This window comes from Epinephelus lanceolatus, chromosome 13 (genome assembly GCF_041903045.1).
Source record: "Epinephelus lanceolatus isolate andai-2023 chromosome 13, ASM4190304v1, whole genome shotgun sequence".
Taxonomy (NCBI): domain Eukaryota; kingdom Metazoa; phylum Chordata; class Actinopteri; order Perciformes; family Serranidae; genus Epinephelus; species Epinephelus lanceolatus.
This window is the reverse complement of record NC_135746.1, coordinates 21346874-21363070: the sequence shown is the minus strand read 5'-3', so window position 1 is coordinate 21363070 and position 16197 is coordinate 21346874. Positions and strand designations below refer to the sequence as shown.

General features: G+C 41.1%; 2 protein-coding genes across 3 annotated transcripts; both read right to left on the bottom strand.

The window, feature by feature from the left end:
• Positions 1-2700: 2700 nt before the first annotated feature.
• zpax1 (zona pellucida protein AX 1) lies at positions 2701-8933 on the bottom strand. 2 transcript variants are annotated; one of them, XM_033648257.2, is made up of 21 exons: positions 8775-8933; positions 8618-8694; positions 8439-8534; positions 8230-8354; positions 6799-6942; positions 6624-6707; positions 6370-6534; positions 6202-6298; positions 5905-6122; positions 5668-5824; positions 5382-5590; positions 5168-5285; positions 4598-4797; positions 4415-4526; positions 4167-4336; positions 3998-4092; positions 3784-3914; positions 3406-3595; positions 3118-3259; positions 2904-3036; positions 2701-2803 (listed from the first exon to the last, which is right to left on the bottom strand). In XM_033648257.2, exons 1-21 carry the CDS (start codon positions 8792-8794, stop codon positions 2721-2723), a joined length of 2766 nt encoding a protein of 921 aa, XP_033504148.1. In that variant the 5' UTR covers positions 8795-8933; the 3' UTR covers positions 2701-2720. The 2 variants fall into 2 exon arrangements, with proteins under 2 accessions (XP_033504148.1, XP_033504149.1); XM_033648258.2 differs by lacking the exons at positions 8618-8694; positions 8775-8933 and having other exon boundaries at positions 8280-8354; positions 8439-8475.
• Positions 8934-9086: 153 nt separating this feature from the next.
• On the bottom strand, positions 9087-13250 carry ttc32 (tetratricopeptide repeat domain 32). Its single transcript, XM_033648099.2, has 3 exons — positions 13102-13250; positions 12722-12888; positions 9087-11209 (listed from the first exon to the last, which is right to left on the bottom strand). Exons 1-3 carry the CDS (start codon positions 13215-13217, stop codon positions 11082-11084), a joined length of 411 nt encoding a protein of 136 aa, XP_033503990.1. The 5' UTR covers positions 13218-13250; the 3' UTR covers positions 9087-11081.
• Positions 13251-16197: the final 2947 nt, after the last annotated feature.

Sequence of the window (16197 nt, the reverse complement as noted above, 5' to 3'; positions counted from 1 at the left end):
TCCTAAGGTGGATCACACGCATAACACCTCATCAAAACATCACACCAGTGCCACCCATGATTCTGCCAACTGTCCTGTTTATAGAGGCATCGTTTTGGGGCTGTTTCTACCTCCATTGCTGGCTTAAAGGCGAGACAACTCTATCCCACTATTCCACGATTATACCATTTATACAGAACAGCGAGGTGGCATAACGGCATGAAATTCCCACCTTGAAGAGGTGTGTAAAAGGGAATTTAGTCTTGCATATCCAGAAGTATCTCCACAGCATTGTGTCAGCGTTAGAGAAAGGTCTGGAATCAACGATTATCTTTCTGCTGTATGGGAAAAAAACTCTGGTGTGTTTTTATTTTTTTAAACCAATCAGTCATTTGGGCAGCACTATGCTGAGGATATAGCGACGGTGCCCTTGCACAATAGTGTCAGGGTGAACTTGTTACGTTTGAACATTTGCACATAGGGAGGCGAGCACTGTCATCAAAATGGCCCTACCTAAGAAAAGGCCACAAAAACTACAACAGTCGTGTGTCACTGTGTGATTCAAGCTCTGGAGGAACCCTAGAGCTAAAGTATGGATTTATAGCAGATCATCATTATGATGGTGTCACAGAAGCTCATGTGAAGTGGATTGGTACATTGGTGATGTCAATGTGACTGGTGCATGCAGCTGTGAGAGAAAAGATGTAGTGAATCAAATCCAGCGGGTCATGTCAGTCTCACAGGATTCTTGTACCCCATGTTGATCCGTTTTCTGAGTCTGGGCTTTTCTGAGGTGCGTTCACAAGTTGTTTTATTTGGTGTAAATCTTTACAACAATTCACAGAGAGAACAAAGCAGGCAGGCCTTACTGCACGATTCAAATCTTTATCAAAAGGTGCCACTTCCAGTGTTTAAGCTGTTAGCTCAGAGACTGCTGTTGTTTCCTGTAGTGAAGGGGATGTGGAAATGGTTACATGCAGACAGTGGAAGGAAGGAAGGAAGGAAGGAAGGAAGGAAGGGAGGATGCCGGGTGAAATCGGCGCCACAATGCTATGCTTTTAATCATCATCTACATCTGGTGAGTCAGACTATTGTTCAGTTAATGGAGTTGGTTGCTTCCTAATAGATGGAATTACCTGTTTATCATAAACAAAAATACATTGCGCGCAAACTGTGTATGTTCATTTTTTACACAAGTGATTTAATTTAAAATACAAATGTGTTTTTCACTGATCTCTTGACCACTTTCAACATTTCAGTCCTTGGACCTTCATCAGGTGAAGGTCCAAGGAATTAAATTTTGTGTATATGAAGTTTATTGCAAGTAATAAGACAGTATGCAGGAATTCTCTTACCTCTGGACATTTTCCTCCTACAACCTGTCTACAAGTTATTGAAGGTGTGCATGAGCCTCCACAGTCTATATGTACTTATCTACAATTTATTTTGGGGCTTAACATAAAAGTCACTATTACATTTGGTAAAATAAACCTTTCCTTCGTCACTCTGGATGATCAAAAACACCCTTCACCGTCACTTATTAGCAACCATTTTTAGTAGACAGCAGTTCCAGTGGAAACTGTTTGTGGAAGAGCAGATGCTGAGTTTCCAAATTTAATTCTGTGAGCAATATAATTCCATTCACCAACATTGTATTCAGGTAGAGCAGATAAGAAAACATGGCAAAATAATCTGCACAGCTAGAGAACAATGGGATAGGTGAGTAATTACTCACTGGCCATTTTATTAGGTACACCTGTTCAACTGCTCGTTAACACAAATAGCTAATTGGCCAATCACGTGGTAGCAGCTCAGCGCATTTAAGCATGTAGACATGGTGAAGATGACCTGCTGAAGTTCAAACTGAGCATCAGCACACACACACACACACACACAGGTTTACAGAGGATGGTCCGACAAAGAACAAAGTGAGCAGCTGTTCAGAGTGAAAATGCCTTGCTGATGCCAGAGGATAATGACCAGACAGGTTCAAGACGATAGAAAGGCAACAGTAATGAAAATAACTGGAGATTTGCAGCCAACAAATCTGCAACTGTGTGATGCCATCATGTCAATATGAACTAGGATCTGAGGAATGTTTCCAGCACCTTGTTGAATATATGCCATGAAGAGTTAAGGCAGCTCTGAAGGCAAAAGGGGTGTCAAGCTAGCAAGGTGTACCTAATAAAGTGGCTGGCGAGTATACTGTTCTGGGCCATCTTAACAAAAAGACATTACATGAGCCATATTTCAGATTTTTAAAGAGTCAGTGCATACAACATTTTAGTTTAGCTCAAGAGGGCAATGCACCATAGGTTAAGGCTCCTTAAAGAACCCTATAATTGAGATCACAAAATAAGGTTTACAAGAGCAAGTGGGGCACTACTCTAGCTAGTAAAGAGAATCATCTCATAGCAAAGTTAATCCTCTGAACAAACAATTTATAAAATTGCTTCTTGCAGCTCTAAATGCGTACAGTATGTCTGTATACAACAAGTCACCTCGTGTTGATCTGGCCAATCTTCAGCCTTCCCAAAAAGGAGCAGGAATGCTAGTTAAAGTGCCTGAGGTCATGCAGGCCTCAAGTACGCCAATAGTCACAGCAGTGACTACAGTTTGACTTTGCTGTATGTAATGCAGGTTGGACAGTAAAGGACATATTCAAAGTTTTTAAAGAATCTCATTAAGGCAAAAAAAAAAAAAAAAACCTTTGACAAGTAGTTAAGAACTTTGTTGTTTATTCAGAGTTTTGACCGAGTGTTCAATATGTGAATAGGTCCAGAGGAGACCCGCCTGTGGAGGGAGGAGTCTGTACTTCTTCGCTCTGGAAACACAAGACAAAGTAAAATGTTAAAGACCACCAACTGCACACTGCACAGATATCTAAAAGTTCAACTCCATAATTCCACATTTGGTTACATTACCTCTCTTCACTCCTCCTTTTATCCCTTGGTGTCTAGAGTTAGCCGTGCCTGCAGGATGCACACACTGGCCTCTGCAGGAACTGTCTGCTTGGCTGTTTGTGTCACATATCACCGCCTCACAGTGGACATAAATCTGTGGGCAGACATGCTGGACTGATGTAGCCTGTACTGCCTGCTGAGAACAGGTACCACATTTGGATGTTTTGAGTCTCACCTCGTCTTTCAGAACCTCTTCGTCTTTAGTGAAGGTGAACATCTTCATGGAGAAGCGCTTGACGTGGGATGGGACCAAAACCCTGGCGTCGCTCACGACAGGATGGAAAACTGTTACATAGCTGTCGTCACGGTTCTCACAGCTAGTGAAGAAACAACATTAACTTTTGTAGCCTTTAAATCCCTGAAACTGGGATTTTACTTCTGTTTCCATGTAAGTAACTCGAAGAAAAGCTGAATTTTGCAAGAAGGATGTACTATTTCTGTGTAAGATCATGCTGTCCAATACCCGTCCACAATGACATCCCAGCTGGGCAGAGATGTCCGGTCTTCATTGAGGGTGGCCCAGCAGTTCTCCACGATGAGCTCCAAATGTGGGTCAGTAGACTCCATCAGCTCCACCTCAAAATACAGAGGCTGCCTCAGATATTTCTGTACTGGATAGTCTTCTGCTTGGTAGAAGAGATCGTATGATGAATCTGGAGGAGAAGAGGGGAAGAAGACATGGACCAAACAAAGTTAGTGTCTTAAGGGGAGCTCCATTTTTCAAACCTGGACGCCACCTGCATAGGAAGCTATGTTTACAAAAATACCAGTGTCCATGTGAATAAGGCCTCAGTGACTTTGGAAACTGCAATTTTTGAAACTGCTGCTTTAGTAACCTTACCTTGAGCTAGCCTCATCTGCACCAACAGCTGCCCTGAGCCAATCTCTGCTGTGGGCTCATAGCTTCTTTGTTTAGCGTTGAATGCAACAGTCTGAGTCTTATTAACCATGTAGTAGCAGGAAATAGTTTGCCTACAAAAGAGAAAAAAAAAACCATTAAATGTGTTCACCTAATAATGATAAACAGTACATCAGGTTAAGACTAATGAGTCTACCTGTACTCTGGATCAACTGGTGATGTGTAGGCTGCTCCTTTGTTGTTGTAATACAGGCTGATCTCATTCTCATACATCATGTAGTGGTCAAAGAACTAAAGAAGAGCAGATGGCATTAAAACCTTAAACATAAGCACTTTAGTTTCTGGATTTAAGGCCTTATACTTACTGTTCTTGTGGTCCCACAGGAGTCAACACTGAAAGAGAAATATGCAAAGCGACTGTCACTGAACACTGGTTGACAGGACTGGTCCCTCAGTGTCAGCCAGCTCGGCTCCAGATTAGGCACAGACTCCACCTTCACAGCCACAGCGGTCATTGTTCCATTGGGGTAGCACTCTGACAGTCAAAGAGGCAACAGATTAAGAAAACATCCCATAATGCAAGCAGCAAGACGCTACAGTTTTCATGTCTTACGAGTTGTCATTAGGGGGAAGTTGCAGGACAGGTAGAGATCAGCCAGCACCCAGTTGTTGTGATCAAACACGAGCATGTCGATTCTGGCTCTGACTGAATAGGCGGTGATCAGCTGAAAAGACAGGAAGTGAAGTTATCCAGCGCTTCAGATTTATGGAGACATTCTGCAGTTTCCTGACATACCTCAAACACCGTGTCCTGGGCGGTGTACGGCAGTATGAGGCTCAAGTGGGTGCTGTTTTCTTGGAAGTGGTAGTCCTCGGCCATCTCTGGTGTTAGCTCTCGAATTCCAACCATGGCCTGGAAATTGGAGCCTTGACTGCCGAATTTCACGCTGATGTAGAACTGGCTCTGGTCACAGGTGCCAGTGATGGTGGGCAGCACTAGAAGCAGAGACTGTATTAAGCAGTTAAAAAATGAATTGGGGTGAATGGCCCCTTAAATTCATAAGTGCTATATCGTAAGCAACTGGACTTGCTTGCGTTTCTTGAAGACGTTTCACCTCTCATCCAAGAAGCTTCTTCAGTTCTAAATGACTGGTAGGCTTTAAATCCTGTGTGGGTGGGAACCCTTGCAGAGAAACTAAGAGCTCACGTGACCCTACGACTCTGCAAGGGTTCCCACCCACACAGGGTTTAAAGTCCAGTGGCCTACGATATAGCACTTACAATTACCATGACCTGGATGACTGAGAATCTTCAGACAAGGTCCCTTAAATTCTGGAAAAAGCACTCATCATGAACAAGATCTCACCAACATCCTGCAGAGATGCCTGCACGTCCACTGGATGGGCGAATGGAGTTTCTTCAGGCTGGATCATGAACCCAAAGATCAGAGGGAGGGTGTAGGTCGTAACCAAGCGTTCAGGATTCTGCAGATGTCAAAAGAGCGAGCTTGTCATGTCACTGAAAACACTTAAGCAGAACAAACTGCAAAAAAGGTGTTTTGCATCTATAATTCCACACACGTGTTTCAGGACAACGTCAGCATCAAAGGGCACTTGTAGAGAGAAGCTCTTGGTGCCATTGGGGAAGCCGTGCTCCTGGACTGTGAAGCCTCTGGCGTTGCACTCCTCAACGGTGAGAACCCCGGTGGAGAAGGTGATGTTCCTCAGCACCACATCATGAAGGAAGGTCCCCAAGTGAACGCTGAACAGCCGGGCCTCTGGGACGGTGTCTGAGGAACAGAAAGTGGCACGTTCACACCCTTTACATGAGTCTGGGTTTCTATAGCTTACCATAAAATAGACTTACTGTCTTGGATGTGGGGCGGTTGGGGCATCAGAGGGGTGGTGATAGGGAACAAAACCTTGTATCTGGTATCATCGTGGGTGTCATCTGCCCTCCACAGTACCTCAAGCATGGGCTCCACAATGTAGGTGATGTGGTACTGGTAATCTGGGGCATGGCTCTGCAATTATTCATGGCATTTTAATAAAACATGCAAATGGCCCAGTGAGTCTTGCATAGCAAATCCAGAGACTTTCCAACCTTGTAGTAACCATCAGACGAGCCCACTGGGATTTCGATGACGATGTGGAAGTCTGTGGTGGACAGCCTGTACCCCTGCGCCGCCATCTGAGGCTTGTCCAGCCGCTGCCCGTTGATGCCCATGTGCATTTCTAGGATTTTAAAGCTGCCGTGCACCAGAGGTGTCACACGGCGAGGTACGTGCCAAGAGATTACGTCGTCGGTGAAGAGGACGCCACCTATTAACAACAAAGCAACTGCTGACATAACTGCAACAACTTAGCAATTTGTGAAATTAACAGTAAGCGTGAGAATCACCTGTGGGACAAGCAGCTGCCAGGTTCACCATACTCAGACCATGCGGTGCTTTGTAGTAAGCGCTCGCCCTGAAAACCTCCATGGGGACTCCAGCCACCTATAAGATGTCCGTTTTAGTGTCATTTACACGAAAATGAAACAAAACACTCAGATGGGTGTGTTGCTTACATCCTCCGAGTAAGTCTCGGCTGTATTGTACGGGCTTCGCATAACCAGACGGGTGGAGGTGGTCGTGGCCCCGTAGCCGGCCTGCTCAGCCTCCTTCAGCACCATTGACACTGGTTCTGGGGTGAAAAACGTCATCTTCCAGATACCATGTTCTGCACCAGAGGCCTACAGGAAGGGAAGAAAGCAGAAATTCTATTGAAGGGGATGCCAAATGGTGCAGGGTAAAAACTGTAGTAACTCAAAAGTCAACATACGTCAGGAATGGTGTTGACCTTCACATCCTGACTCTGCCCCTTTGCTTCAGCTTGTGGATCAGGTGTAGCCAAGTGGTTCGACACCTAAAAAAAAAAAAAAAAAAATATCCTCACTTTATAATTTGTCACCACACACAAACACAAGATGATAGAACCCGAAAGTAAAGCGACCTACTTCCATGTAGTTCCTGTCGCAGAGAATCTCTCTGGAGGCCCACCGAGTGTAGCTGCAAGTCTGCGTCACATCATGACTGACCACATCCGAGGGACTCTGGCCATACATTCGAAGTCTCAAGCCGACATTGAATGTTGTATCGTCCTACAGAGGAAGGACAAAAAGAGATGATGACAGAAGTCTTTGCTGTGCAAGCATTTTTTGCATCTGTAGTTTAGGCGTTAGCCCTTTGAAACCTGGGGTTGGAGCAACTTTATCATTTTTCTTGCACTGCCTTGAAATGCCTTTTGCAAGTATTTAAACCTTTGAAAGAAATGGCACCAATTTGCTCAGGGTTCAAACAAATGAAAAAAAAGGCAATGAGCAACTTTGTAAAAAAAAAATCCCACAAACTGCAAAAGAAAAAAAATTACAAAAAACAAACTAGAACACATGGAAACTTTAAAATGGTGTTAGATTAATTTATTATTAATTTTCTTGTTTTTTTAATTCTCATTTTACTAATTTCTTGCTAACTATTTGGGTCATTTCTTTCGTTGCTCACTGTCTTCTTCCCGCGTTTTTAAAAAGAAATTGAGCCAATTTGCTCAGATTTTTAAAGGGTTAGCCAAAAATTTTAGCTGAAATTTAGATTTGTTTTAGCCACTGTTCAAATTGTTTGGGCGAAAACTCAAACTTGTTTGGTGCAGTTGCTTCTGTCCATTTATCAGTAAATTTAATGACCTTGGATTAAGGCTGAAATATTTTGAAGATCTTACTTTGCACATTTTATACCAACATTTAAGCCAAGATACAGAATACAGAAAAATACAGGCAGATTATGGGATGAAAATCAGTTGCAGCCCTGAAATTCACATTTGGTCTCCTTACACTAAAGGAGAAAGTGCTTTGGGTGCTATAGAGGGAAGGGGGAAGGGCACTAATTGGAGGTTTGATTTAAGTTCTCACCAAGGACATAAAAATGAACTACTGTCTGCCTGGTGTCAATTTACATTGGTCCCTTGAGAAATAAATGAGGAACGATGCGGACCAGAAAGTGCTTTCTCAGTGGAAAATTACAAAATCCAGGACACGGTATCGTTGTCCTCTGTTTGCTTAAAACTAGACTGCAACAAATCTGCTCGAAGACTGTGGGTGAAACACTTGAGTCAAGTTTAACTGTTTGTATTAAGAGCATGTTGTCTCAGGTAGGTAGTATTACATCTGAGCAATCTCACATTTTATTTGAACGTTATCTTTTGCTGCAGCACAGAAGATTTAAAGTCCCACGGGCAGTCTGAACAGCTTGAGAAACCCTTTAGTTCCTTAATCTGTCAAGCTACTAAATCAGATTGGCCTCCAGGTAGCTTCGATGTACCTGAGTTGAACACTGAATGTAAAAAAGGAATGATTAATTTGCACGACAGCCACTTAAGTTAAATAAAAACACACTTTGTTGTCCACATAGCAGCCCATCAGAGACGTGTAGATTCTGGTGTTACCCCAAGGGTCAGACTCCATGCTGTATCCACACTGAGCAGCCAAGCTGGGTGTTAACGCAATGTGTTGGGTGCCATCTGGGGAGACAAACAGCAAACATGAGGGATCACTTCTCCCACTGATGAGCCAATCTGCTTGTCACTAGCATATTTTATACTCACTGACGGCCTCCACTTCGAGCTGGTTCCCCACTGCTAGAGCCTCGTCCAAGGACAGCCTCATGAGATTAGCCGCACACTCTGACCTTAAACCACTGCCTGTTGAAAAGAAAAGCCTCATGAGAAAGAAGGTAACACTCACTAAAAAGGTGATGAGTGATTTCATGTGAACAAACACTTACTTGACTGCGAGTTAAGCTTCACATTTGGCCTTGCTTGACCCAAGACGATTACTGCAGCCATCAAGTTCCATAACAAACTTAAACAAATGAAACACATAGATTAGAAACATTAAATCTGGTCGATAAAAGCCTTTAAATAAAAGAAAACTTAACTTACATGTTCTCAAGCGTCTCCATGTTGCAGTCTGAACGCAGCCAAACAAAAAAATGACAAGAATCCAATCACTTTCAGAGTTTGGCACTGAAACCCCAGCGCACTCCCACCAACAAACCAACCCTGAAGTGAAGGGCCCTACTGCTTTACTGAGCCCACACCAGCTGTTTTATATATCAGCTAATGACAGTGCACAGGTGAGGCACATCAGTGGCTCTCCACCCACCTCACATGCAGTGAGAGCGCTCATACATGCCTCCATGTTTCTTACTAAAAGACTGCATGTGTGAAGAATAAAAACACATTAATCAGGAGTGTGAGAAAAATAATTTATTGTTCAGTGATTATAAACATATGTACATTTGTCTTTGGTAACATAAATGTCTTTCTTTAAATTATTCAACTTGTGTCACAAGAATCAAGGATAAAAAAATCCTTAAAACCAACCCAATCATCAGAATATATGTTGGCACTGTATGTTTCTGCAAACCATTGATATGTTACATGTGTACGTTATTATGTAGCAGACACGATGAAACTGTATGTTTGAACAACGCTGTGGTTAAAGTGTGGTTCAGTTTAGGCATAAAACCTCTTGGTTATGGTTAGGTATGCTGTTGATTATGAGACTCCGGAGCCCTGGGCACAGCTCTGGAAAAGGCCCCACTACCTCTCTTCTACAAAAGCGCAAGACACACACACTTTATGTCCGTTTTTGCCTCTCTTTGTAGTCGTATAAATCTTTTTGTGGTCACTTTGTCTCTTAGCAGTCATTTTGTGTTCTTTTAAGATCAATATCTTTCGCTTTGGAGCAATTTTGTGCCTTTTTTTGTAGTTTTGTGTCTTCTATAGATAATTTCGTTTCTCATAGAAGTTATTTTGAATCCTTTTTTGTCGTTTTGTGTCTGCTTAAGATCATTTCGTTTCTATTTGGAGTATTTTTGTGTATTTTTTATAGTTCTGTTTCCCTCTGTAGTCGCTTCGTGTCTCTTTCTGATTGCTTTGCCCCCTCCGGTAGTTATTTTGTCTCTCTTTGCAGTCCCCTTGCATCTCTTTGTGGGCTTTTTTTGTCTCTTCCTGGTGAGCACATGTACATCTGAATGACATTTTGCAGGTGAAGGCTGCTTCAGGCTCCCAGGCCTGTGCCCAGTAGGCCTGACCAGTAATTAATTGTATGGTTAGGAAGAGATCATATTTGGACTTAAAAAGTCCAGTTTTGGTGTCACAATCATGGCTGTACAAGCTGTAGATGTCTGGTAAAATGCAACTGTTTTTAATGGCACTATCAGTGATGTAAATACAGCAACAGGTCGCTAAAACACATTTGCGTTTGATGAAGAAAAAGCTGGGGGTTTTAGCAATGACATGCTAAAAAAATGGATTTGTTGGTCTTGAACTGTGATCTGCAGCTTGGCAGGTGTCTCGCCAGGTGTCACACATCCACCATCCCCTCAACCTCTCAGTGACAAAGTCAACTAATATACTACATTGATACAATACATATGACACATACAAATGTAACACATTCATGGTTTGCAGAAACATAAGATGCCAGCATTTAAAACACAAAACACATTTTTCCTTTGCACCAGAGAGCCTGCTCATCATTACTGTACGCCAACACTTGATTATGGTTTGTTTAAAGTCGCAAACCTCCTCCCAGTGTCTTCAAGATGGTGCACTAACATTTATTATGGACTGTAAAACCAAAGCTCATCATTTCACCTGGTGCTCCTGTTCGAGTCGATGAGTCTGTGCTGTCCACTCACAGACTCATACAATAATATACTTTCATTTATGAGGCCATTACATTATTTCCAACAGGAAGAGTCTCGAGTCAGTGCAGAAAAGGAATTATCAAGGCTCTGCTTAACAAAAATCCATACAAGCGTCGCGCCTGATCCAGTGGGTTGTCTACTTCCTTTCATGTATTCAAACTGAAAATGTTTTTGCAGCTATCATCTGATTTACAGTGGTCACTGCTTTGTGCACATTGTTTTATGTTTCACTTTTAGATTTATCTTCACGCTGACATCTTTAAATAATCAAAGTGTTCATCCTCAGATTAAACAGCGACATCTTAATTTGTTAGATGACAGCTGTACATAAATTTAAGCTTTTTTGTTTATTTGTTAGGATCCCCAATAGCTGTGCCCTAGAGCACCACTTATCTTCCTGGGGTCCACCTTTAAAAACATAAATTAAACATTATCGTCCACACACATCAACTCAACTGACAACACCTGACGGAATATACATATTCTCTTCAGCCACCAGATTTAAGGATATATAATATATGTACTCTGGCTGTCAGTACCCCCTGTTAATCTTGTGCTGCTGGTCCAGTATTGTCTGCTGCAGGCTCACTTTGGCATCTTCAAAATCTGGATTGAGCTTTAATGCTTGCTGGAAGTCACTCTTGGCATCGTCAAAAAAACCTGTAAAATAAAAAAAAAAAATTGTAAATACATAGTGAGTTTATGATTTGTCATGTACTACCAAACTGGGTTGTTAGGAGTCAGCAGTTTTATTTTCTGAACAGCATGAGCATAATAGCTTTCAGAAAATACACAGCTCCATCTAGTGTCATAAAGAGGAAGGACACACCAAACTGACTTGACATACAACATAATCAACCCACCTTGTGATCATACCATAGCATAATGTAACATAAGTTCTGTGAATTTAAGTGGTAGTGTAGTGTGTGTGTTTTTTTTAAAAGACCAGAATATTTTTGTAAAATAATTATTTAAAAAGATGAAAAAAAAAATCATTGTAATATAAATCCTATAATATTTTACAACTACAGAATTGAGGAAAATGCACAAATTATTATTATTCTGCAGAAACATGTCAGCACAAAATATGCATAAGAGTGCTCTTGAGTGTGCGTAGAACAAATCTCAAATAAGAAAACACTTGTCAGATTCTTTGTGAAAACTGCACAACTTGGTTTCAAGAAGAAATTTCTTCTTTAGAACAGTTGGTGAATAAGGCCCATTTTTATGAGGACAGAGTGGATTTTATCTGCTAAGGAGACTGGGGTCCTTTGTACAGGGGGCACTTCTTAGGACTTTCTATGACTATGCGGTGGCATCATCCATCTTCTATAGAGTGGTCTGCTGGGACAGCAGCATCTCGACAGCTGGCAGGAAGCGACTTAACAGACTGATAAAAAAGGCCAACTCTGTGCTGGGATGTTCCCTCAACCCCGTGGAGGTAGTGGAGAAAGGAGAATGATAGCCAAACTATCATCCCTTATGGAGAACATGTCCCACCCCATGCAGGACACTTTGACAGCACTGGGTGGCTCCTTCAATGACAGGCTGCTTCACCTGCGGTGTCTGAAGGAGAGATACTGCAGGTCCTTGCTTCCTGCTGCTGTCAGATGACACAACCAACTCTGCTCCCAGTAGACCACACATACCAAAACTATGGAGAGTCAATCATCACTCATGTGCGACACTTGTATCTGTTAACTGCAAAATATCTATACTTACATCAGTCAGTAATGTGAAATCAGCCACTCAGTCTCTGTCTCCTTATATATTCTGCTTCTTTCTGATGCTCCCTTTTCATATTGTTTAGTGTTTTTATACTGTTTGCATATCGGTTCTTGACATGTACAATTTACTTATTTTACTTACTTATAGATTGCTTTGTATTTTTTCGACTGATGCTTCCTGTGTGCACTATCCCTCTGCTGCTGTAATGGTGCAAATTTCTCCACTGTGGGACGAATAAATGAATATCTAATCTCATCTTATCCTAAGAAGAGACCCCTAGCCTAAATCCAGTAGGTGGCGGTAAAGCCACCTATTGGATGCCAGCTGCCATTAAAAGAAGTAAAAGAAGAAGTAACTCATTTCGCTCCGTCAACTTTGAAGCTGACAGAGCTACCTACTGTGTCATTGTGTACTTTTGTCAATTAAGTGTTGATGTCTCCTCACCCAGTCTGTAGTGGACGAGCCCTCTGTTGTAAAACGGTACTTCAAACCCGCTGTCAGTCTGTATGGCGGAAGTGTAGTCCTCCACCGCTTCATGAAAATCCACCCGGAGGTACTTTATCTGTCCGCGGTTGTTGTAAGCAGTGGCCAAATTACTAGCTTCACATTCCCTGTGGAAATATGACACCGTTAAACATGACATCTATAAGAATGAATTCAATTAAATGACACCGAAGAGAGAGAAACGACATTAGCGTTAGCTAACAGTTAGCTAAACTCGGGTGACAGAATCTGACAGGTAGCAGAATACTGTGTAACACCGGTTGGACAACAGTTGGTGACCGTTAGCTCGATTAACATCTTTGTAAAGAAACAAACTGTACCTGGACTGTGAACAGGAAGAGATATACTTCGTGTACAGCTCCTCTGCCTGCTGGAAATTCCGCCTTTTGAATTCAGAGTGAGCATATTCAAGTGTTTGGGAGTTATCTTCCTCCATATTATGTGAAGGGTTGTCTGTTGTGTTTTACAGCTGCGGAAGTGATGTCACTTAAGAGAACGTCCAATCATATTTTAGTGCGTCTCAAATGGGCGGGGCTTAACATTAACAGACCAACTGTATTATAATTTTCCTTTGTCTTTATCACTTTGACTTTACTTAATTAAATAATATTACATATTATTTATATCCTATATTTCTATGCTAATGTTATATTTAAATAGTAACGCAGACGCAGTGTTTTTGCACTTTTGTGACACAGATGCCTCTTTTTTCATTTTTTGTGAAATATATAACACTCTATACATTTTATAGCAACTGGCAATTTATGTAAAGAGCCTGACATCTCTTTCCCCAGAACTACCACCTGGGTGAGATAATTGTTGAATATAACATTAACAATGCATTATTTTAATTTTATCTATTTTTTTTATAAGCGTATTTGTCTTTTTTCTACTCTTTGCTTTATATTAATGTACCTCAGTGATAATTCTTATTATTAACAGATATTTTGCTGTTCTTATTGCCATTCCTCAACCTCGTATGAGGGCTGTGGGTGCAGGTTCATTGTTGGAAAAACTCATGTCACTAAATTGTTTTGTGACTGTCCCTAAAATGCTGATAAAATATGTTTAAAAAAAACAAAAAACATAACACAATAACCAGCGCCCTGCACTTTCATTAATATGTTGCACCTACTGTTGTTCCATATGCATAGATATTTTCCCACTTTTTTTTTATTTTAATGTGTGTGTATTTTATTTTACAGTGGGATATATATTTATTTTATTATGCGTAGTAAGCATTTTCAGCACCAACATTTCCTTTGAGATTAATAAACAATTATGGGTTGTTTTTTTTAATCCTAATTTTATTTTCATTTCAATTTAAGATTTCATGTGAAAAAGTTGGTTCACCTCTTCTGCAAGTAAATAGGTGGTTAAACTGTTTTCCTCATGTCTCACAATATTATTTCTCGTTAGATAACGTAATTAACATGTGGTGATTGGCCTTCAGACTTTACTGTACCATAAATCATTTATACACAGAGGATAACTGATTTCTGATACGTAAGATTAAATGTTTTTTTTTAACAGCAGGTGGCAGAATTGACTGACCTGAGACAAGACAGTGAAGTTATCACTGTAGATAGGTGCAGTTCAAATTATATATGATTATATATAGTATAAGCATGAACTTTTAAAATCCAGTCTGTGGCTAACTATGTGAAATAATATTAGCCCAGTAATGTAGCAATGGGTGTGTTTTTCATTTTCAAGAGAAGGATCCTGATCCTCACAGACTCAAACATGTGTCACACTGCTCTCAGGACAGTGTGCACACTCGCTGCAGTAAATACAGAACAAGGAGCAAACCCATAAGCAAACTGATGAGAAATTCCCGACAATCTCCGAGGTGAGGAAGTCAACAGTCGTGGTGAAAAATTACACCTTAAGGAAGCAGAGGTCATCAGTAGCCGTGCACTTCCCTGTTGCGGCCCATTAATCTCCAGACTGTGTGGACGAGTTGAAACACATCAAACGGAGACCACTTTGACCCAGAGGAAGAGGATGTTGGCGGCTGGCTGTTTGACACTGCTGAGAAAATGGCAATAACACGCAACCTGTGGAAAAGTAGGTTAACTGGGCAGTTACATCATCACATTAATCAAAGGGTTTCTGCATCCCAAAACATCCAGAGAGTCACACTCAGTAAGAGACTCAAATGCTTTTTCATGCATTTAAGGGTGAATAGGATAAAACTTACAATGAACAGATCTCACTATGAAACTTCCCATTTTGGTAACTGACATTAAAACAATTATTATTTTGTATTTCAAGTGTCCTTAAAATTCTTATAAAGATATTATGTGGGGGCCTTTTGCCTTATTTGATAGGACAGAATTGGGGGGAAGGAGCAGAGAGAGGGAGGTAGGATGACATGCAGCAAAGGACACAGCCTTTGTACATGGGGCACCTGCTCGACCAGGTGAGCTTGTGGGAGCCCCAAGTAAATTTTATGTTTAGATATGTGAATAAGACACTATCTAATTATATATACACTCACTCGCATTTTCAGAACTAAACTCAGATAAACACCTAAATTTTCTTTCTACTAGTCCACATGTTATGGAGATAAAATAACCCCAAATCTAAAAAGTGACAAGTGCATGACAAAACTGTGTGTATACCTGTAGTGTCTCCCCTCAAATGAGACAGGATTACCTGGTTCCACTGTGTCCGTCATTAGAGGTCAGATTTGTTTATGTGAGGCTGCTTAAAACTTCTTAAAGCAGCTGCTGTAATGCTATGGAAAGTCTTATGATGTTTACTTTGGCAAGAGCCGGGCGACCTGGACACCTGAAGCAAAGACTGTTATGTTCAACAGTGCAGGAGCGGGTGCTTCTTCTTGCACCCTAAATGTTGCTGTTTGCTGAGAGACTTAACACAAAGTATCAAAGTCCACTTTGGGTTGGCAGAACCTGGACACACATTTATCACACACCTTTATCCTTTTCACTGACAGACACTACTTTACTACTCTGCTCTTTACTCTACTTTATTTAACATAGTAGGATTTAATTTTGTTGAATTCCAGTTGTCCCTTTTCTTATAATGTTATCCTTTCTGGAAACATATTAATCGTGTTTTACCTGAGTATTAGTGTCATAATATCAGTATTCAGTCATTAGTAGCTTCATATTTAAACATTGGAGTGGTATCAATCTTCTCATCTAACTCACAGCATGAAAGTGAATAAGTGTATATCCTAAAATATTGCTTTTAGTAGAGATCAGCTGAGGAATATTAAATGTTAAAGCTATAAAGACACTTTTTTGTTCAACCAAAAATTTACCCTCAACTTGTCTCACTTAAACTGTCTGAGCATGACAATGGCGCCCCGAAAGAGTGGCCTCATTCAATCGCTGCCCGCCCCTCGACTCAAGTGCACCAGTATTAGTCTACGCGCATTAAATAAT

Excerpts from the sequence above, each read along its gene's own strand:
- zpax1 (XM_033648257.2), bottom strand. The coding sequence starts at position 8,794 with ATGGAGACGCTTGAGAACAT. Across the intron at positions 6,708-6,798 it reads GCGACAGGAACTACATGGAA|GTGTCGAACCACTTGGCTAC; the intron begins GTAGGTCGCTTT and ends TTTTTTTTTTAG. Across the intron at positions 6,123-6,201 it reads GGCAGCTGCTTGTCCCACAG|GTGGCGTCCTCTTCACCGAC; the intron begins GTGATTCTCACG and ends TGTTGTTAATAG.
- ttc32 (XM_033648099.2), bottom strand. The coding sequence starts at position 13,217 with ATGGAGGAAGATAACTCCCAAACACTTGAATATGCTCACTCTGAATTC. Across the intron at positions 12,889-13,101 it reads TCTTCCTGTTCACAGTCCAG|GGAATGTGAAGCTAGTAATT; the intron begins GTACAGTTTGTT and ends ATATTTCCACAG. Across the intron at positions 11,210-12,721 it reads GCTCGTCCACTACAGACTGG|GTTTTTTTGACGATGCCAAG; the intron begins GTGAGGAGACAT and ends TTTATTTTACAG.